Source organism: Mesoplodon bidens, assembly GCF_964165515.1.
Source record: "Mesoplodon bidens genome assembly, chromosome: 1".
NCBI classification, from domain to species: domain Eukaryota; kingdom Metazoa; phylum Chordata; class Mammalia; order Artiodactyla; family Ziphiidae; genus Mesoplodon; species Mesoplodon bidens.
This window is the reverse complement of record NC_138176.1, coordinates 136,532,993-136,555,220: the sequence shown is the minus strand read 5'-3', so window position 1 is coordinate 136,555,220 and position 22,228 is coordinate 136,532,993. Positions and strand designations below refer to the sequence as shown.

Here is a 22,228-nt window from a genome sequence, read left to right as displayed (position 1 = left end):
AGAAAGAGAGAAACAAATATCGTATATTAATGCATATATGTGGAACCTAGAAAAATGGTACAAATGAACTGGTTTGCAGGGCAGCAGTTGAGACACAGATGTAGAGAACAAACATATGGACACCAAGGGGGGAAAGCTGCAGCAGGGCGGGGATGGTGATGTCATGAATTGGGCGATTGGGATTGACATGTATACCCTGATGTGTATAAAATGGATGACTAATAAGAACATGCTGTATAAAAAAATTAAATTAAAAAATTAAAATATATATCTGTAGTTAATGATGTATGTATTATATTTTAGCTGTATTTTAAATATAACAAATTTTCAGGGTGTTGTTTTTTTCTCTTCATTTTGTTTAGTTTTTAAAGAACTTTAATCAGTTCACTTACTGTAAAAGCAGAGTTACTGGGTTCAGGAGTGTGTTAAGTTGAATCGTGTGTAATTGACTTTTTTGGTAGGGCAAGAATAATTTGATATGGTTCCACCTAATGTGTTTATTTGATGTGGAGGTGAGTAATATTGGGATATGGCAGGTTTTTTTGGAAATATAACTGTCATGTTAACTAGTACACTAGGGGGTCAGTGACTTTCACCCATAGTCATGTCGTTTGAGTGGGAAAGAAATCCTCATCTACTTTAGTCTAGAGAAATCATCAGGCAGCTTAATCTTTATGGTGAGACTGGGCAGGGCATAATGTGATCTTTAAGATCTTGTTCAGTCCTGTTCTATGATTCTGTATAGTCTCACTACTCTTTACAGTATGTTCAGGAATAGGACACAAATGTTAATGAAAGAGAAGGACAGCCTACAGTCTGTCCCATGTGGTAGATTTGTGCCCTAACTAGTATGAGCCCCAGAAGACCAAGACAGTAGAAGATAGCCCTGATTTATGCTATGGATCTTTTATTCATGAAAGTCACAACTTTTAAAGTTTTATTATTTCTTAGGTCTTCATGGAAGTTCTGGGAAATTAACTGGATCTACTTCTAGTCTAAATAAACTCAGTGTTCAGAGTTCAGGGAATCGCAGATCTCAGTCATCTTCCTTGTTGGATATGGGAAACATGTCAGCCTCTGATCTCGATGTTGCCGACAGAACCAAATTTGATAAGGTAAAATAAAATAACAAGTACTGGTTAAACATTACTATTAGTTTTCTAGCATCAGTTTGTTATTCCTTTAATTGTGTTCAAAGATTTGGGCTCTGTTGGGTCTTTTAATTAACCATATCTTACTTTACAGTTCTGAATCTGAAAAAAAATATTGTCAAATGTCAACTGTGATTTATCAATTAAATGACATAACAGTTTTATTAAACCGTTTTATTAAAGTTTGTCATAAATCATAAGTGCTTGCAATCATAGATCCAGTTATTTGAGCAACTACAGAGCAAAGAGGAAATAGCTTTTATGAAGCTAAACTGTTCTCTGCAATGCATTAAATAAGTTTAAAAAGTTTATCTCGTAAAGCAATTATACTCCAATAAAGATGTTAAAAAATAAAAGTTTATCTCTGTGTTCCTCTTTCCAGATTTTGAGTAAATAATAGTTGTGAGTTTTATTTTAAGTATGTTCTGGCCCTGTTATGCCTTGATAATACTGTATTGTCCTTTCAATCTTGAAAGCGTTTGTTTTGGGGATTCTATTGAGATTATAGATGAAGTATCCCTGGTCCCTGCAGAAAAGTAATTAAATGTGGAATGTTATTTTAAACACTTTGGTTCAGTTCTTTGTAGGATCATTTTGGTTTTCTTCAGATCTTTGAACAGGTACTAAGTGAACTGGAGCCCCTGTGTCTGGCAGAACAGGACTTCATAAGTAAATTTTTCAAACTACAGCAACATCAAAGCATGCCTGGAACTATGGTATGGCTCACATTTATTTATTGGCTAGTATTTATGACCTGTAGCATAATTAGTCTAATTAATATATTGCCACAATTTCAATATTAGAACAGAAAAAGACGAAATTTATAATTAAGGATTTTTTAAACACATTTTGTCATACAAGATACTAAAAACAGTGATAGAGTTTGGGCATCTAATCTAATATTCCAGGCTATTTTAGGCCTGAACATTGTCTAAATTAGTAAGGGGGGAAAATGTCTGAATTTACTTTGCAAAAAACTTGGGGTTTTTTTTTTGGCCATGCTGTGTGGCATGCGGGATCTTCCCGGAACAGGGATGGAACCCAGGCCCCGTGCAGTGGAAGCACAGAGTCCTAACCACTGGACTGCTAGGCAGTTCCCACAAAAAACATTATTTAAAAAACAGTTTTAGTAATCATCAAGAAAAAATAGAATTAAAAAAATAAAAAAGATGTTTGCGTATATATACCATGGTTTTTATAAAAAAGAAAGTAAGAAAAAAAATGGGGAGGCCTCAAATCTGAATCTTTTTCTTATGGCTTTGTTACTAACTAGCTGTGAGTCCTTAAAGCAATTATTTAATCCCTGTTTTTCCTCATCTATGCAATAGGTATAATAGTACCTATTCATCATGTCTCTCTGATGGCATAAGTGTAAGAAAGTAAAATGAGAGATTTGTAAGAATATTTTGAAGAACTTAAAAGCACAGTGCAAATTGAGTGATTTTTTTTTTAGATTAAGGTCATCTTAAAAAAGAGAACCAACATATCAAAAGCAGGCCTAATATGAATGACAAATGAATTATTTTAAATGGTTAGGGGTTTATTGTTGTAGGTGGTCCAGGTAGTTAATATGTTTACTTGTTAGCTTCTGTAAGAACTTTCTATAGCTTTTTTTTTTTTTTTTGCGGTACGCAGGCCCCTCACTGTTGTGGCCTCTCCCGTTGCGGAGCACAGGCTCCGGACGTGCAGGCTCAGCGGCCATGGCTCACGGGCCTAGCCGCTCCGCGACATGTGGGATCTTCCCAGACTGGGGCACGAACCTGTGTCGCCTACATCGGCAGGCGGACTGTCAACTACTGCGCCACCAGGGAAGCCCTCGATAGCATTTTTTTAATACCAAAATTTTATTAAAATGATCATTGAGATTTCTTTAATTTTTAAAATTCTCTCTTGAAAGTTGTTTCTGGATGTTTTTAGCTTTTTTTTGAGCTGCCTTTCCATTCCCATGCTTCCTCTGAGCCTCCTCAACCTTCTCTCTCCTCCTCTCCCCTCAATGCACACACACAAACACAACTTCTCATGCCACAGTAAGTAATTCTCAGATAAAATCTAAGAACAAAGCACTTCCTGAACATTCTTAAACAGCATACTAAATTATATAGTTTTGTCTGTAATACTGCCTTTAAAAATTATTATTTCTGGGGCTTCCGTGGTGGCGCAGTGGTTGGGAGTCCGCCTGCCGTTGCAGGGGACGGGGGTTCGTGCCCCGGTCCGGGAGGATCCCACATGCCGCGGAGTGGCTGGGCCCGTGAGCCATGGCCGCTGAGCCTGCGCGTCCGGAGCCTGTGCTCCGCAGAGGGAGAGGCCACAACAGTGAGAGGCCCGCATACCGCAGAAAAAAAAAAAAAAAAAAAAAAAAAAATTATTATTTCTCATAATATATTCTCTCCTAGGAATTTTAAGACTGAGCAGGCTATTGCTATATAAACTAGTCAAATTGTTGGTCTTTTATCATGTAAAGTACCTGAATAATTTTTGCAGACTGAAGCAGAGGAGGTAGATGGAGGAACGTCGTCACGGCAACATAATGCTGGCACACCACTGCCTGTTTCATCTGAGTATGTGTTTGTTACTATCTGTTGTTTATTTTGGAAAAAAAATAAACTTTAAATTGAGCAGAAAGGAGTGCTGCTCAGTGAGGAGTTCACATGACTCTCCATAACCGACAGCACTCAGAGCATCAGCCTGTGTGCCTGGTGTCTTATCAAACATCTTACTGAAGTAAAATTGGTCCTGTTTATGGCTCTTCAGTTCTTCTTTGTTATAGCAATCACAGAAATGCAATCAATTTTGATATTCGCTGGTAGGAAGTAGCATTTGAATTGCAGTGTATTTCTCAGAAATCACAAAGTACATTTCAGGACCCAGTTTTACAAATGACCAAGTTACTTTGAGTGATAAAACTTAACTTCAAAAAAATATGTTTATATTGGAAACCACTATAGGATAATTAGTTCATCATATTTGGACAGTGTTAGTTGAAATATCAAATTTTAGTCATTTTGTGTATACCCAAGGGATAAAGTTGAAGATGAATACACCTGAAGCTTGTAATAACTTTTCTGTGTTTTGTATGTTTTCTGAACAGGAAAGATATGATTCGCCAAATGATGATTAAAATATTTCGCTGCATTGAGCCAGAACTGAACAACCTGATTGCATTAGGAGACAAAATCGATAGCTTTAACTCCCTTTACATGCTAGTCAAAATGAGTCATCATGTGTGGACTGCACAAAATGTGGACCCTGCTTCTTTTCTAAGTACTACATTGGGAAACGTTTTGGTGACTGTCAAAAGGAACTTTGATAAATGTATTGTAAGTTCGTTTTTTTTGTTTTGTTTTTGTTTTTTAATAACTTAGAATTCTAACCGTTGCAAAAAAAAATGTATTTAAACCAAGAGATTTCCAGCTTTCCACTGTGGTATCTACTGCCCAAAGCCTTGAAGCAGGGTGTTGGCTACAATTTACATGAACAGAGTTAGTTGGATGGTGCTGTGTCAGCTAGTTTCCCATCTACACTGTGAATTTTGGCAAGTTCTGGAGTAGGTGGCATAGAGGCAGCAGCTGCATAAGAGATCCACTAAGTAACTGAAATCTCAGTTGACTATTAATGACCATAGATTTAATGAAACAATTTAAACTATCACTTGAATTTATTGTTTTGCTTCTTTTAATATACTCCAATAAGATAATTAATAACTGGATTATTTTAATTGCTTATTTAAATTAGTTTATTAGTTTAATAGCTTTAATTAATAATCATATTGCTTTATTTTAAGAATAAATTGTTCTTATGTTAACTTTTGGCAATCACCATTTTCCTCCTTCTAGTAGGGAAAAAAGATCATTAACTTTTTTTTTTTTCTGTTAGGTTTTGGTAAGCTTGTAGGTATGAACTGAACTGGGCCAGGTTCTAAAAAAAAAATTTCATTTTATTAATATATTTAGTATATAAAAGTGGATATTTATCATCTGAATTTTTCTACTATGTAACCTCTAAGTTAAATCCAGCTTTTGAATAGCCATAGAATAATGGGAGAATAATAAAAATATTAAGGGCAATTAAAATCCATACCATTTTTTATACTTTCTAAAAATATTTATTGAGATTCTAAAAGTTTAAAAACAGTCTGTGTCCACTGTAGAAACTTAAATGTCACCTCAACAATCTTGTTAATCCTCCATCCCTACCAAGTGATTTCACTTGGCATTTGAAATATTATGAAATTTAACCATTTAAGGCTTATCCTCTTCCCTACCCTGCCTTCTCCAGAGGTGATGATAAACCTGGAAGGTCTGATTGCAAGCTGATAGCCAAAAGGAAAAGGAAGAACTACCAAAGGCTAAGATAATGAGTCCCATTTAACATAACTGGAACACTGAATCATGAGGACACTATGTATTTACAGAATATGAAGGTTCTGTTGCTTTTATCAGGAAAATATAACTTCATATAATTCCTCTCAACTCAATAGAACATAGTTGTTGAAAGCATAAGATGTAGTATCAGGTAGATGTAGACATGGGTTCAAATGAAGTGCTTAGCACTTTGCCTGGCACAGAATAAGAGCTTACTAATGGATCACTTGCACTGGTGGTGGTGGTGGTGATAATAGTACTAGTAATTAATAATAGTTTATTAAAGAATGTTCATGTTACTCTCAAGACTGGAAAGTGAAGAAATTAAGCAAAATTAACCTAGACAAACGTATAAACTCATTTCCTCCTAAATTACGTGTATTTCTAAAGGATATACCTCTTATCACCAAAGGGAGAAGGATGGTTCCTTCTGCTGGCTGTCATCACTCTCTGTTTCTTATTTTAACTCACGTCTTCTCAGTGTCTGGTTGATTGTGTTTGCTCAGTAAGTGTTATATGTTTTGGTACATGGGACAAGCTCAGAACCTAGGGCATAATGAATGGGTAATGAATGGGTCTTTGTGTATTAAGACAGAAACATGAATGTCAGATGACTGCAGAAAGTGGAATAGATAGCACCTGAGTTTGGCACTTTCATCTGGTGGCCAAGCCCAAACTATTCTTCAAGGAACAGTGCTAAAAATGTTAGCCTAGCAAGAACCAGAGATAAAATTAGAAAGTAACTGACACATCAAGTACTACCAAGCTGGACTCTACAGTCTGGTACATTTCTTGGCTGCATTTAGTTTGCTTTTCAGGATTCCTCACACTATAGTGACATGGATTTGCACTCTTAAACCTTTGAAAATGATAAGATCTGGCTGTCTCATCATTGTTTATTCTTGCCTTCTTTGTCGTAGATTAATTAACCATATAAGCACTGGTTTATTTCTGGGCTCTCTGTTCTGTGCCATAAATCTATGTATCTGTTTCTGTGCCAGTACCATACTGTTTTGATGACTGTAGTTTTGTAGTATAGTTTGAAACCAAGGAGCATAATACCTCTGGCTTTGTTCTTCTTTCTCCAGATTGCTTTGACTATTATGGTCTTTCGTGTTTCCATACCAATTTTAGAATTATTTGTCCTAGTTCTGTGAAAAATGCCATTGGTATTTTGATTGGGATTGTATTGACTCTCTTGATTGCCTTGGGAAGTATGGTCATTTTAACAATATTAATTATTCCAGTCGTTGAGCACGGTTTATCTTTCCATTTGTTTGTGTTGTCTTCAGTTTTTTTCACCAGTGTCTTAGTTTTCAGAGTACAAGTCTTTTACCTCCATGGTTAGATTTATTCCTAGGTATTTTATTCTTTTTGTTACAACTGTAAATGGGATTGTTTTCTTAATTTCTCTTTCTGATGGTTCCTTATTAGTATACAGAAACACAACAGATGTCTGTATATTAACTTTGTTATTTGCAATCTTGCTGAATTCATTTATTAGTTCTAATAGTTTTTTGGTGGCATCTTTAGGATTTTCTGTGTATACTGTCATGTCATCTGCAAATAGTGAGAGTTTTACATCTTCCTTTCCAATTTAGATTCCTTTTATTTCTTTTTCTTACCTGATTGCTGTGACTGGGACTTCCAATAACATATTGAATAAAAGAACAATTACTTTTCTAATCCACATGTCATATGGTTTTCAGGTTTTACCCCCAGAACCTCAACACAATGAAATTTTAGGTAAGAGTTGAAAATGATCCAACACTACTTGGCAATGTAATTCTTACTGTGACTAGATCTAGATAACCTGAGAAGTACACAGAACCGTAATTGAACACACGGATCATTTTGAACCCAAGTGTCTAGATTCTGTCTATATGAAACACCCCTTTTGCACTTTGTCACCATCATACAGAAGCACTTTGCTTACAAATTTAGAGTAAGTAACTAATAGATACATGGAAAATTATATAATGCAAATCAATAGTAGAAATGCCTGTTCCCCTTCTCTGTTCTCATACCCCAAAAATACAGAACTTCTCTATCCAAACAAGTTTTAGGCTGCTGTGATTTGGAAATAATCTATGATTCTCAAACTTGACTGCATAGCCACCAACCAGAAATAATCTTGAGAAATCCTGTGTGTGCTCTGATATCTGCTCTGCCCGAGAATGGGCAATCACTGTATACTTATCTTTCATAAATGATAAAAATGTTTATTGGTTGTTTTTACTTTAAACAAAGACCTGAGGTTCACAAGCTTTGATTGCATCTTGTTTTAAATAATTTGTATATTTTTTCTTGACTTTACTTTCTTGTGTAAAATATATGTACTTTTTAATCTGTAGAAGTAGTTTTTCTTAGTTATCCATATTGTATTAATCTTTATTTAGTAAACATTCAAAATGTTCTAGGTATTAAATTATGTCCTGTCTCTATGATGTATACATTTGCTTTAAATTATATGCTGTTTCTAAGTTGCTTGGCTATTTTTCTCCTTTGCGTTCTGCCTATCTTTAGAGTAACCAAATAAGGCAAATGGAGGAAGTAAAGATCTCAAAGAAGAGTAAAGTAGGAATTCTCCCATTTGTTGCTGAATTTGAAGAATTTGCTGGACTTGCAGAATCAATCTTTAAAAATGCTGAGCGTCGTGGAGATCTAGATAAAGCATATACTAAACTTATCAGAGGAGTGTTTGTTAATGGTAAGCTTTTGTTACATTCTAAAGAATTTTTTGGTTGTTTGTTTTCATTATTTCTGGTAAGTTAGAAGTTGGGGACAGATGTGTTCATTATTTTCCATGTTCTATAGTCTGTTTTAAGTTTTCTGAAATTAAAGATTTCTTAAATTTGAAAAATAAGCAGTACATAAAACCCATTTTTATTCACCAGGAACCACTTGTATTTTAGGGTTCATATGTGCTCATCACTATGCAAAATTGAAATTCATTGTTTAAACACAAAAAATGATCTCCCGGATTACATTGCTTTTTAGCAAGAGTCTTCCAGAGATGATCAGCAGTGATGTCTGTGTAACCTTAAGCAAATCAATTCACTTCTTTAGGCCTGTTTTCATATGTGTCACATAAGATAGATTAATGCTAAAATACTATAATTCACCGTCTTCCTATGTCAGATCACACAATTAAATTACAGAAACAGTGTGGATGTGTTGTTTAATTTGAAATAAATGATCTGACTGCATCTATTCAGGAATTTTTAAAGCTAAAAAATTGACAGGAATTGGAATTATCTCACCACTTATAGATAACATATTTTCAGTGGAAAAAGGTTTAGGGGAAAGATAGATAAATTATATGATTGAATGTTTGTATGGTTGATAGTTCTTTTAAAATTCAAAGTAGCTTTGCTTTTTCTGATTGTAAAGTAATATGTGCTCATTACATACCCCCAAAATCAGCAAACTAATTTTAAAAATCAAGAAGAAAATAAGGATAATTTGTAATCTAATCATGCAAAGATAACATTTAATTTTTTCCCTGCTAAACTTTTGAGTATATCTCTCTCACTGGTGTATATGTACATATTGTGTGTGTGTGTGTGTTCTCTAATTTTAAAAGTTTTATCATACCTTACACACTGTTTTGGAACCTACTAGTCTCTATACTTCTAGTGTCTTTCCTTGTCTATTAATATAGAGATAACCATAATCATTTTTAATGATTGCATAGTATTCCATGTATCATTATTTATTTACCAGATCTTTTGTTAATAGACATTTAGTTTGTTTCCAGTTTCCTCCATATATTTTTGTATACTTGTCCAATAATTTCCTTAGGATCAGTTATTAGAAATGGAATTACTGGGTCAAAAGTTTTGTGTCTGTGTTGAGGCTTTTGCCAAATAGCCACACAGAAAGATTATACCAGTTTAGTGCTTTGAGCATTTGGTGAAAGTTTCTATCACATCTGCATCAAAGCCCAATATTACTAGGTATTATCAATCTTTTTATTCTTTGTAAACCTGAAAGACTATAAATCAGTTTTGTTTATGGTATGTTTTACCACGCAAGAGCTTTCAAGTTTTATTTGAAATATTTATTCATCGTATTTATTCATCTTTCTCTTTATGATTCTAAGTTTTGGGCCATTCTTAGAAAGTTCGTACTATCACAAAATTATTTCTTTAATTGGCTTTATTTTTCTTAGTACTTACGATTGTATTCATTTATTTATTTGCTTTTAACATTTTAAGTACTTGAGCAATTTAGAATTTGTTTGTCTGAAAGATGTGAAATAGGAATCCAAATTTAGTGTATTCAAAAGGACCAGCTAGTTGTCCTAAACATTTTGAATAATTCATCATTTCCCCACTGATTTGAAAAGCCACCTTTATTCTGTACTAAGTTTCCATATATATATATATTTGGGACTGATGTGAAAAGCCACCTTTATTCTATACTAAGTTTCCATATATATATATATATATATTTGGGACAGTTTCAGAATGATTTTTTATTAGGTTTAGGTAGATGTGAAAATCCTTCAATACAATATATTTTATTTTATTAAGTCCAGAAATGTGCTTACTTCTTAAACTTACAAATGAAAAAAATCATGTAAATTTTTCCTAGCAAATATGGTTATACTTGTATCAGGATGTTACTATGTTTTTTCTGTTTTCATTTTAGTGGAGAAAGTAGCTAACGAAAGCCAGAAGACACCCAGGGATGTAGTCATGATGGAAAACTTCCACCATATTTTTGCAACGCTTTCTCGTTTGAAAATCTCATGTCTAGAAGCTGAAAAAAAAGAAGCCAAACAAAAATACACAGATCACCTTCAGTCTTACGTCATTTACTCTTTAGGACAACCTCTTGAAAAACTAAATGTAAGTATATTTTCATTAAGTATATTTTTCCTGGTTTTGAACCTGTGTACATATGAATAACACAATACACATTTGTTTTAAATTTGCTCATATATTGATGCAGGAGGATAAGGAAGGAGAGACTCAGATACTTAAGCTGCCAGTGTGCCAAGACACTGCTAGATGTTTTATATACATTATTTCTTTTAATTCCTATAAACAGTGATGTGGAGTAAGATGGTATTACCCCCATTTTACAAACGAAGAAACTGAAAGTAAATGAAAAGTTATAATAACTGGAAAGCAGCAAAGCTGGGGGGGTGTACCGTAGATTTAGGCTTTTCCATTATACCAGACTCTTACTTCTTACCTCATAAATGGCTAACCTTTATCCCTAGTTCAGATGAAGATTTTGAAAACCTTATCAAGATAAGAGGAAAACCAAAAATTGTTTTGTTTGTTGCCTTTTCTTTTCCCTTCTTTTCTTGACTTCTCATTCCCCAGAGCAAGTCTGATCATTAAAAGTGAGAAATGAGGGACTTCCCTGGTGGTCCAGTGGTAAAGAATCCACCTTCCAGTGCAGGGGACACGGGATTGGGGAACTAAGATCCCACATGCCGCGGGGCAACCAAGCCCGCGTGCCACAACTACTGAGCCTCGTGCACCTCAACTAGAGAGCCCGAGTGCCGCAAATTACAGAGCCCGTGCACTCTGGAGCCTGTGCGCCGTAACAAAAGAGCCCGCATATCACAACTAAGACCCGACACAGCCAAAAAATAATAAATAATAAATAAACAAAATAAATATTTTTTTTAAAAGTGAGAAATGTTAGTTTTAGAGATTGTGCAACATAGTAGAAGCTTAAATGGACCCTTCTAACTAACTTTGTCCACAATATGATTAGTCATCTTCTATAAGTTTTTAACTTGAAATGAGTCAAATAAAAATTATGTATCTGTTGTCAATAATTCAAAGAATTGTTTTGATTAAAAGACATTTAATCAAATGCAGAACCAGTTCTTTCTAAAACTTAAGAACAGACAGATATTCCTTTAGGGCAGAAGGTTGGTCTCAGACCTAAAGCCTACATGATACTTACCTGCAACACAGAGACACTTCCTTTGAAATCAAATTTAAAGCAAAAACATTGATAGACCCCTTATTATTTAACATTGTTATGGAAAATCTAGCGGATGCAATAAGACCAAAACATAAAGATATACAAAGGAGAGTCAAGGTTATAATTACCTATATATAATATGTTGGAATTATTTTATCTGGTAAGGTAATAGGATTCAAGATAAATATATCAAAAAATAGTTTATTTCCTGTATGTTATAATAACCAATTAAAAGTCTCTGTAGAAACAAAATTATAAAATTACCAGGGATAGACTTATCCAAAAATTACTGTCAAAAAATTAATAATTTATAAGAATAAATAAATAATAATTGCTAAGAAAATTTTAGAGAAAAGTAATGGCTGGATTTGACTTGTCAGTATTAAGTCATATTGTGCTCAAATAAAGACTTGCCAATCAATATGCTTATTAAAAGACCAATTATACTTAAAAGACAACCTGAGGAGAATATTTGTAACACCATGTCAGTATATTTAATCTAAAAGATCTTTTTAAAATCAATGAGGAAAGCACTAAGACCTCAACATATAAATGGGCAAGGGTTCTGAATGTACCACTAAGCATCTGAAAAGCAGGTTAACTTCATTTATAGCCAAAGAATTGTGAAATAAAATGACAAACTTTTTTCACTTTTTAAAGTGGCAAAGATTTGTTTTTCAATTATGCTAATGCTGATGATAGTATGGTAAGATAGTATGGTAAGATAAAAGTCTCATATACTGTTGACAGAAATATAAACTGATTGATAGATAAATATAAACTTTTCTGGGAAGCAATTTGTGTATATGAAGAGTCTTCAGAATGCTTAACAATTATACTCCTCAACTGAGGAATTATAGTCTAGAAATTTATGCTGGGTAGTAATCAATAATGTGGGTAAATACTTACATGTGAAAGTTATTTGTGACAACTGTATTTATAAGAGATTTTTTTTTTTTTTGATGAGTAGATTTTGCCAACTCCAAGAAAAAAGAGTGAAAAATATTAAATACCCAATACTGGAGGAATGAATAAACAAATTGTAGTTCAGTCATTGGATGGAACATTATGCAGCCATTAAAATTTATACTTTGGGAAAATATATAAAATATTAAGTGGAAAAACAGCATGCAAAATTGTAATCTCATTTATGTACTCACACATCAAAAGACTAGCAGGAAATCTAAAATGTTGACAGTGGTTATCTCTGAGTGGTATAATAGCTGATTATTTTATCCTTTATGTTTTCACACATTGTCTGATTTTTACATAATGAATATATACTATTTTATAATCCAATTATTTTTTAATTTAAGTGGTAATGAAAGCAGTTCTTAGTCATTATTTCTTTCCATTTCCTCGAAGCATTTCTTTGAAGGCGTTGAAGCTCGGGTAGCACAGGGTATAAGAGAAGAGGAAGTAAGCTATCAACTTGCATTTAACAAACAAGAACTCCGAAAAGTTATTAAAGAGTATCCTGGAAAGGAAGTAAAAAAAGGTCTAGATAACCTCTACAAGAAGGTTGACAAACATTTATGTGAAGAGGAGAACTTACTTCAGGTATGCTTTACTTCTTTGAACCATCCTAGATTGCACATCCTTACATATATTGCTTTTCTCCAAAATATTCCTCTAGAAATACTATGCATTTTCTAATTTTAGTGTAGGAGGAAAGTTCCACAAGGTACAGACCAGATTAATGAATTGTGAGGGGAAGAAAATAATAATATTTATATAAATTTACATGGCTATTCCTGTTTATTTTGTATTTCTTTTTTATTGTTTTGAGGCATTAAGTTGTCTTTCTTTTGTTTGGGGATGGGTTTTTTCGTTGCTTTTTTGTTTTGTTTTAGTTTTGAGGGTGGCAAGGAAATGGAATGGTGTATAGTACAGTGGAGTGATTCTGAGCATGGGGATTGGAGCTGGAAATGGGCTCATAATCTGGCTCCAGATAAAGCTTCATGGTTTGGGGCAAATTACTTCACCTCTCTGAGCCTCAATTTCCTTATTTGAAAAGTAGAAACAATACCTATCCTGTATAGTGGGCACTACTATTACTGTCATTGCCATTTTATACATGAGAAAATCAAAGCTTAGAGAGGTGGAGTAATATGACCATGATCCCATAGCTAATGAATGGTAGAGTCAGATTTAAACTGCCAACTGAGCCATCATTCTTTATAAGCCATACTAAAAGGCCCAGAGATGAGTGAGAATAATTCTGATTTTAACACCGTGGAAGGCTTCATGAAGGAAAGCATTTGTGTTAGGCTCTGAAAGTCAGATACTAACTTAACAGATAAAGTAGGAGAAGTGGCCTTCCAGGTGGGTGAAATACCATGAGCTAAAAGATGAGAAGCAAAAAAGTGTAAGTAAAACTGTTTAGTAAATAGTCTTAAGTTGTCTATTAGGAATTTAGGGTTTATGAGATTTAGGGTTTATAAGGAAAAATCCCCTCAACTGGCAGATAGGGGTGATTTCATAGTACCCACCCTCACCAGGTTGTCATGAGACTTAAAAAGGATAATGTATACATAAAGCACTTTGTACTGTGCTGATATGAAATAAGTCAATAAATATAACCTATTAATATTAGCTAATATGTCAATGTGTGTATCAGATTCTGTCTTGATAGTTGTCTGCATCATGATTTCCACTTCCAGATTATAAATTCCTTTGATTGCAGATGATTGGTCTGACTCATCTTGGTATCCTCCATGGCATCAAGCAATGTTTTGCATCATCAGTTTTAGATAAAGAAATTGTTAAACTTTCATATGAAATGAAATTTAAGCATTCAGTGCTGCATTTCATTAATCATTAGTCTTAGTTTCATACATAGTTGTGCATATCCACATCGGTGTTGGATACTGGAGTAAATACAATAACAGCTAAATGTAATGAGTGCTTACTGTGTTACACTGTTCTGAGCACTTTATGTGTATCAACTCATTTAACCTCAGCTGAAGCTTGTGAGGAAGGTATTATTATCATTACCCCAGTTTACAGATAAGGAACTTGAGGCACAGAGCAATGATGTAACGTACTCAAGGTCACAAACCTTATAAGTGGAAGGAGCTAGTTTCTAGCTCCAGAATGTATGTTCTTAACTCTTACGCTATTCTAAATCCTTAGAATATATCTTGACATTATTTCTACATACTTGACTGTGTATTATTTCCATTCATAGTTTAATGACTCTTATTTTCATTTTTATTATAGGTGGTGTGGCACTCCATGCAGGATGAATTTATACGCCAGTACAAGCATTTTGAAGGTTTGATAGCTCGCTGTTATCCTGGATCTGGTGTTACAATGGAATTCACTATTCAGGACATTCTGGACTATTGCTCCAGCATTGCGCAGTCCCACTAAACCTTACAAAAGAAGAAAAGATAAATGGAAAAAGCACTCTGAGTACACCAGACACTATTCAAAAACATCAAGCAACCGTTTTGAGAACCAGACTTGAAATTTTATGTATGAATGTCAGATAAATGGGTAATACCATACCACAAATATTCAGAAGCGAAAGTACCAACCTATGTGGCAGTTTCATTTGCCCAATAGGTTGTGTACTAAAAGCATTTATCTCGGGCTTCCCTGGTGGTGCAGTGGTTAAATCCGCCTGCCAATGCAGGAGACACGGATTCAAGCCCTGGTCCAGGAAGATCACACATGCCGTGGAGCAACTAAGCACATTTCCCACAACTACTGAAGTCTGCACACCCTAGAGCCCATGCTCTGCAACAAGAGAAGCCACTGCAATGAGAAGCCTGCACACCACAATGAAGAGTAGCCCCTGCTCGCCGCAACTAGAGAAAGCCCACGTGCAGCAACGAAGACCCAATGCAGCCAAAAATAAATAAATAAATAAAGCATTAATCTCATCATAAATGCCTTTATCATTTTTCCAGACTGTCCAGGAAATTTTCCTGTATTGTCTCGCTTCTCATATTTAAGAGTGGTTATCCTGGGCTTCCCTGGTGGCGCAGTGGTTGAGAGTCTGCCTGCCGATGCAGGGGACGCGGGTTCGTGCGGTCTGGGAAGATCCCACATGCCGCGGAGCAGCTGGGCCCGTGAGCCATGGCCGCTGGGCCTGCACGTTTGTAGCCTGTGCTCCGCAACGGGAGAGGCCACAACAGTGAGAGGCCCGTGTACCACAAAAAAAAAAAAAAAAAAGAGTGGTTATCCTATGTGTAATGCATTGGGAGTTCTTCAGCTTTCACTAATGCAGTATTGCTTACAAATGTAACTTTTGTATAGAACTTTTTCCCTCTAACTATATATGGATAGGGATCTTGTGATGATCAATTGTAAACTTGGAATTTGAGGATTATGTGACTCTGTGTAGCAATGAATCTAAAATAAAGAAGTTTTCAAATTAAAATTTGGTAGTATTATTCTTAGATCTATCATGCTATCATTTGTATGAAAGCAAGTTCTTATAAAATCAGTATATAAAAATGAATTACATGTCCATTTACCATAAACCACTTAAAAGTATAATAAGAATAAAAAACCATTTATAATAGCATTAAAAACATAGCATTTAGGACTAAATCTAACGAAACATGTGCTATGGACTGAATTGTGTCCCCTCAAAATTACTATATGGAAGCCCTAACCATGCCCTGCCATGTGACTGTATTAGAGATAAGGCTTTTAAGGGGGTGATTGAGGTTAAATGAGGTCATAAGGGTGGACCCTGATCCAGTAGAACTGGTACCCTTATGAGAAGAGATACCAGAGCCCTCTCTCTACAATGTGAGGACACAGCAAGAAGGCAGCCGTCTGCAAGGCAGGAAGAGAGATAACACCAGAACACAGCCATTCTGGCACCCTGATGTCAAACTTCCAGCCTCCAAAACCATGAGAAAATAAATTTCGGTTGTTTAAATCACCTGATCCCTGGTGAGTTAGTCAGCCTGAGCTGACTAACACAAGATGAGTATAAGACCTTTATGGAGAAAATTATAAAATTATTAAAAGATATTTTAAAAGGCTTAAATAAGTAGAGGATGATTTCATGTTTCCAGATAAGAACACATAACATGGTAGAAATGAGAGTTATTCCCAAATTTAAAAATTCAGTGCAAACTTCCAGTTTCCAGTCCAGCAAGTAAGAAGCTTGAAAGTCACCTCTCCATCCTAACAACAAGTAAAAAGCGGAAAAAACTTAAAAGCAACTTCTTAGATCAGTAAAAGAAGCAAGGTCACAGGGCAAACCACTGCCATAATTGGAGAGATCGATAGGAGAACAGGGAGAATTACAACTTATTGAAACCTCCATAGGAACCAGTGCTAAAGTAGGAAAAACAACTGTAATTGACAAATTGCTGGAGATGAGGGTGGATAAGTCAGAGAAAAACTCTGGGGGAACACAGTCTTTGGGGGTAAAGCTTGTGAGTTTTACCTCCTATAGCTCTACCAAGTTCTCACATTGAATATTGGAGAAAAATTCCCTTGTGCTTCTAGCAAAGGGAGGGAAAAAGGAACCAATTTGAAATATGCCAGAATATTCTACTCTTAACAAAGTCTGCTGTCAAGAGAAATTATTTAACCAGAGCCTAACTGATCTGGGAGAAGAGAAATACCCAACTCCAGTTGGCTCAAGCCTTCCACATGGAATGGAAGAGAAATACCCAACTTCAGCCCACTCTAGTCATCCTTTTCCACCTAAAGGGGGAGAGAGCACTGAAAAGCACAGGTAAAGTTCACAGTCAAGAGTACAGGCTCATTAAAAGACTGAGACCTTATCTTAGGGCTATAGAGTGCTTCCTCTCCCTCTACACCTCACCATCACATTACTAAGACCTATTTACAACAGTTCTTTTTACCCAGTACATCATTATTTGACTACCAAGAAAAAATTATAAGACATACTAAAAGGCAAAAAAACAGTTTGAAGAGAAAAAACAAGCATTAGAACAGACTCAGATATGGCAAGGATGTTGGAATTATCAGGAATTCAAAATAACTGATTAATATGCTAAGAGGTCTAATAGATAAAGTAGAAAGCATGCAAGAACAGATGGGCAATGTAAGCAGAGAGATGGAAATCCAAAGAACCAAAAGAAAATGCTATAGATAAACCTCTATAACAGAAATGAAGAAGGCCTTTGATAGGCTTACTGGCAGACTGGACACAGCTGAGAATAGAATCTCTGATCTTAAGGATATCACAATAGATACCTCCAAAACTGAAAAGCAAAGAGAACAAAGATTTTTAAAAAATAATAATAATGTCCAAAGGACTATGGGACAACTACAAAGGGTATAACATGCTTGTCATGGGAATGCCAGAAGGACAAAAAAGAAAGGAACAGAAGAAATCTTTGAAACAATCATGACTTAGAATTAACCCCAAATCAATGTTTGACACCAAATCACAGATCCAGGAAGCTCAGAGAACTACAAGCAGGATGAATGCGAGAAAAACTATACCTATGCATATCATTTTCAAGCTACAGAAAAATCAAAGATAAAGATAAAAAAAAAAAAAACTTCTGAAAGAAGCCAGAGGGGGGCAAAACATCTTAGCTATAGAGGAACAAAGATAATTACATCCCACTTCTCAGAAACCATGCAAGCAAGAAGAAAGTGGAGTGCAATATTTAAAGTGTTGAGAGAAAAAATCTAGAATTCTGTAACCTGTGAAATTATTCTTCAAAAGTGAAGGAGAGAGAAAGAGTTCCTCAGATAAACAAAAATTAAGGGAATTTGCTGCCAGTAGAACTGCCTGCAAGAAATGTTAAAAGAACTTTAGAGAGAAGGAAAATGACACGGTTCAGAAACTCAGATCTGCATGAAGAAAGGAAGAACATCAGAGAAGGAATGAGTGAAGGGAAAATTAAAACTTATTTTTCTTATTTTTAATTGATCTAACAGATAACAGTTTGTTCAAAATAACAATAGCAACAATGTATTCAATTATTTGTGCATATATAAATATGCTTATGTATAAGTGAAATGAATCATAGCAGTGATAAAAAAGGATGAGAGGGAGGAATTAGGATTATTTTATCACTATAAGCTTCTCTTACTATCCATGACACATTATAGGGTTATTTGAAAGACTTGGATTAGTTGTAAATGTATATTGCAAACTCAAGGGCAAACAATAAAAAAAAAGTTTTAAAAGAAGTATAACTGATATGCTAAGAAAGGAGAGAAAATGGAATCATATAAAATGCTCAGTTAAAACTACAAAAGACAGAAAAAGAAAGAATGACAAAGCTAGGAACAAAGAACAAGGGAAACAAATAGAAAACATTAACATATATGGGTAGCTATTAATCCAACTATATCAAAAATTATTTTGAATGTCAATGGTCTAAATGCACCAATTGAAAGAGATTGTCAGAGTGGATCAAAAAACAAGACCAAGCATTTGTTGTCTACTAGAAATCTACTTTAAATATAAAGACATATACAGAATAAAAGCAAATGAATGGGAAAAAATATACCATGCTAACACTAATCGAAAGAAAGCAGGAGTAGATATATTAATTTCCAACAGAGCAGACTGCAGAGTAAGGAAAGTTATCAGGGATAAAGAAGGGCATTATATAACGATAAAGAGGCCAATTCTCCAGCAAGACCTAACAATCCTTAATGTGTGTATGCCTAACAACAGAGCATTGAAATATGTGAGGTGAATACTAACAGAATTGCAAAGAGAAATAAACGAATCCACTATTATAGTTGGAGATTTCAGTATACCTTTATCAGAAATGGACAGGTCCAACAGGCAGAAAATCAGTAAGGACATAACTCAACAGTACCATCAATCAAAAGGAGATAATGGACATCAATAGACTATTTCATCCACAACAGCAGAGTACACATTCTTCTCCTGATCATATGGGACATTCACCAAGATAGACCACATTCTGGACCATAAAAAATGGTTCAGAATAAATTTAAAAGAATATAAGTTATCTAATGTCTGCTTTCAGATCACAGTGGAATTAAACTAGAAACCAAAAACAGAAAGATAACAGGAAAATCCCAAAATATTTGCAGATTAAAGACTCAATGCAATTCCAGTCAAAGTCACAACTGTTTTGGTTCGGTTGGTTTTCATGGGACCCAACAAGCTGTTTCTAAAATGTATACGGAGAAACAAAAGGCTAATAGCTAAGACACTTCTGAAGAATGAGGTAGAAGGAATTTCCTTATCAAGAATTATAATTAAAGCAGCATTGTATTGGTACAAAGATAAATAAATAAACAAGTGGAACAAAACCAGGAGTCCAGAAACAGACCCATACAAATAGAGACCCTTGCTTTATTAGAGATGTGGCATGGCAAGTCAGTGGGGGAAAGATAGACTTGGAATAAATAGTGCTGGAACAGGTTGTCCATAAGAGAAAAGGTAAAAATCGAGCCCTTATCTCACACCATGTACAAAATGAATTCCACATGGACTGGATTCCTAACTGTGAAATGTAAAACTATAGAGATTAAGAGAGTATCTTTTTACCTCAGGAATGGGAAGGATTTTGTTAAACAAGATGCAAAAATGCAAATCATAAAGGAAAAAAGTTGATAGATTTGACTATGTCCAAATTAGGAACTTGTGTTCATCTTTCATGAAAATGAAACAACAGACCACAAACTGAGAGATGATAACTGCAACACATATGACAATCAGCATCCAAAACTTATAAGGAACTCCTAAAAATCAGTTTAAAACAAAAAAGACAAACCAGGGAATTCCATGGCAGTCTACTAGTTAGGGCTCCGAGCTTCCACTGCAGGGGGGAAAGGTTCCATCCCTGGTCAGGGAAGTAAGATCCTGCAAGCCACATGGTGCAGCCAAAATAGAAAAAGACAAACCAATAGACAAAAAGGACCAAAAAAAAAACCATACAGGCATTTCACAGAAGAAAGTGACAGTATGACTAATAAGCACATGAAGTGTTCACTTGACATCAGGGAAATGTTTTCCCTGATTGAATTTAAATTAAATTTAAAAGGATGTGAGGTCAACAGAACACAAATGCTTCTGGAGGAAGCATAAGTTGGTATAATCACTTAAACAATTTAACACTGTCTAGTAAAGTTAAAGATGAGTGTAACCCATGACTCAGCAATTCCACCGCTAAGTCTGTGCTCCAACGCAGTCAATCTGAATCCAAACTACACGTTAGAATCACCTGGTGTGCTTGTGTAATACGGATGCCTGGGACATTAAATTTCAGCTGAGCCAGGGTGGAGGGCAGGCATCTACAGTTTTTCAAAGCTCCCCAGTGATTCTGGTACTCAGTGTGGATTGAGAATCACTGCCATAAAGAGACTCATGTACTTAGGCATTAGCACGAAGTCTTAACAAAGACCCTATCAGTACAGTTTGTAATAGCAAAAAATTGCAAATATCCCAAATGTCCATTAACAGTAGATGGATAAATTAAGGTATATTCATTATATGCCAATACAGTAGTGAAAATTAGTGAATTTTATCTACATACAACAGTGCAGATAAATGCCAGGAAAATAATGTCAGGTAAAAAAAAAAATCACAGAATACATACTGTATGATTCTATTATTATAAAAGTTCAAAACCCAAAATTAAACTATATGTTGTTTAGAGTTGCAAATGTGGTAAAACTGAAGAAAAGCAAGGAAATGATCATAAAATTCTGGAGAGTGATTAGGGACCAAGAGGGAAGTTTATGGTACCTGGCAGGGACAGGATTTTAAAGGCCTATTGTCATGTTCTTTTACTTAACTGGGTAGTGGCTACATGGATTTCATTGTACCATGACACTTTATACCTTACATATACCTTATAAATCTTATTTTATATTAGTTCAACATTTAATTTAAAAACATAAAATCAAACTCACATATATGTGTGTATATATCTTTATTGATATATAATAAAACTTGAACATTTATAGATGATGATCTGGAGCCAAAGAAGATCGAGTGACTTGCTCAAGGTCTAAGCCAAATATTAACAGAGCTGATATTCCACACAACAATAATCTTCCTCTCAAACTGCTGGCCTTTCTTTTACCCTGTTGATAGCAGGAATGATACAAATATAAATATATTTACATCTAAGGACCAAACACTATCTAATATCTCTACTAACAGGCAAAGGTTAATTTTACCTGAGGTGGTATGACAGGTAAAAGAAAAGGCAGTGGATGACTCCCATCAGCTATAGTTTTCTGGATCTTAAAGATCTATACTATTGTATGCTAGATGGAATAGGGAAGGAGAAACAGAGAACTTTTAAACAAACTACTGAAAATGATAACTTAGAGCAGGGATCCCCAATGCCCAGGCTGTGGACCGGTACCAGTCCGCGGCCTGTCAGGAACCAGGCCACACAACAGGAGGTGAGTGGCAGGCAAGCAAGCGAAGCTTCATCTGCCGCTCCCCGTCGCTCACATTACTGCCTGAACCATCACTAGCATTACCATCTGGACCATCCCCCCACACCCCAGTCCATGGAAGAATTGTCTTCCACGAAACCGGTCCCTGGTGCCAAAAATGTTGGAGACCGCTGACTTAGAGAATATAAATAAATGAAAAAGTGCTGAGAAAGTAAAAATGACTATGCCAGGAAGGTTAAATATGCAATATTAGAGTGGTGTCAAAGAAGTAAGATTATTTTCTCATAACTGTCTGCTTTGGGATCCTCTACATCGGCACTTCTCAAATGTTAATGTACATAGGGAACAACCAGGAATCTTGTTGAAATGTAGTTTCTGATCCAGCAGATTTTGTGTGGTCCAAGATTC

General features: G+C 35.1%; 1 protein-coding gene across 3 annotated transcripts in view; it reads left to right on the top strand.

Annotated features, from left to right (window-relative positions):
• The window catches only part of EXOC1 (exocyst complex component 1), a 64,395-nt gene extending 48,538 nt beyond the window's left edge, over positions 1–15,857 (top strand). For all 3 annotated transcript variants that reach the window (XM_081227112.1, XM_081227111.1, XM_081227113.1), the window contains 8 exons: positions 952–1,115; positions 1,760–1,867; positions 3,633–3,709; positions 4,240–4,468; positions 8,039–8,222; positions 10,169–10,368; positions 12,833–13,027; positions 14,690–15,857. In XM_081227112.1, coding sequence (XP_081083238.1) covers positions 952–1,115; positions 1,760–1,867; positions 3,633–3,709; positions 4,240–4,468; positions 8,039–8,222; positions 10,169–10,368; positions 12,833–13,027; positions 14,690–14,842 — 1,310 coding nt within the window. In that variant the 3' untranslated portion in view covers positions 14,843–15,857. The remainder of the gene's footprint in view (positions 1–951; positions 1,116–1,759; positions 1,868–3,632; positions 3,710–4,239; positions 4,469–8,038; positions 8,223–10,168; positions 10,369–12,832; positions 13,028–14,689) is intronic.
• Positions 15,858–22,228: the final 6,371 nt, after the last annotated feature.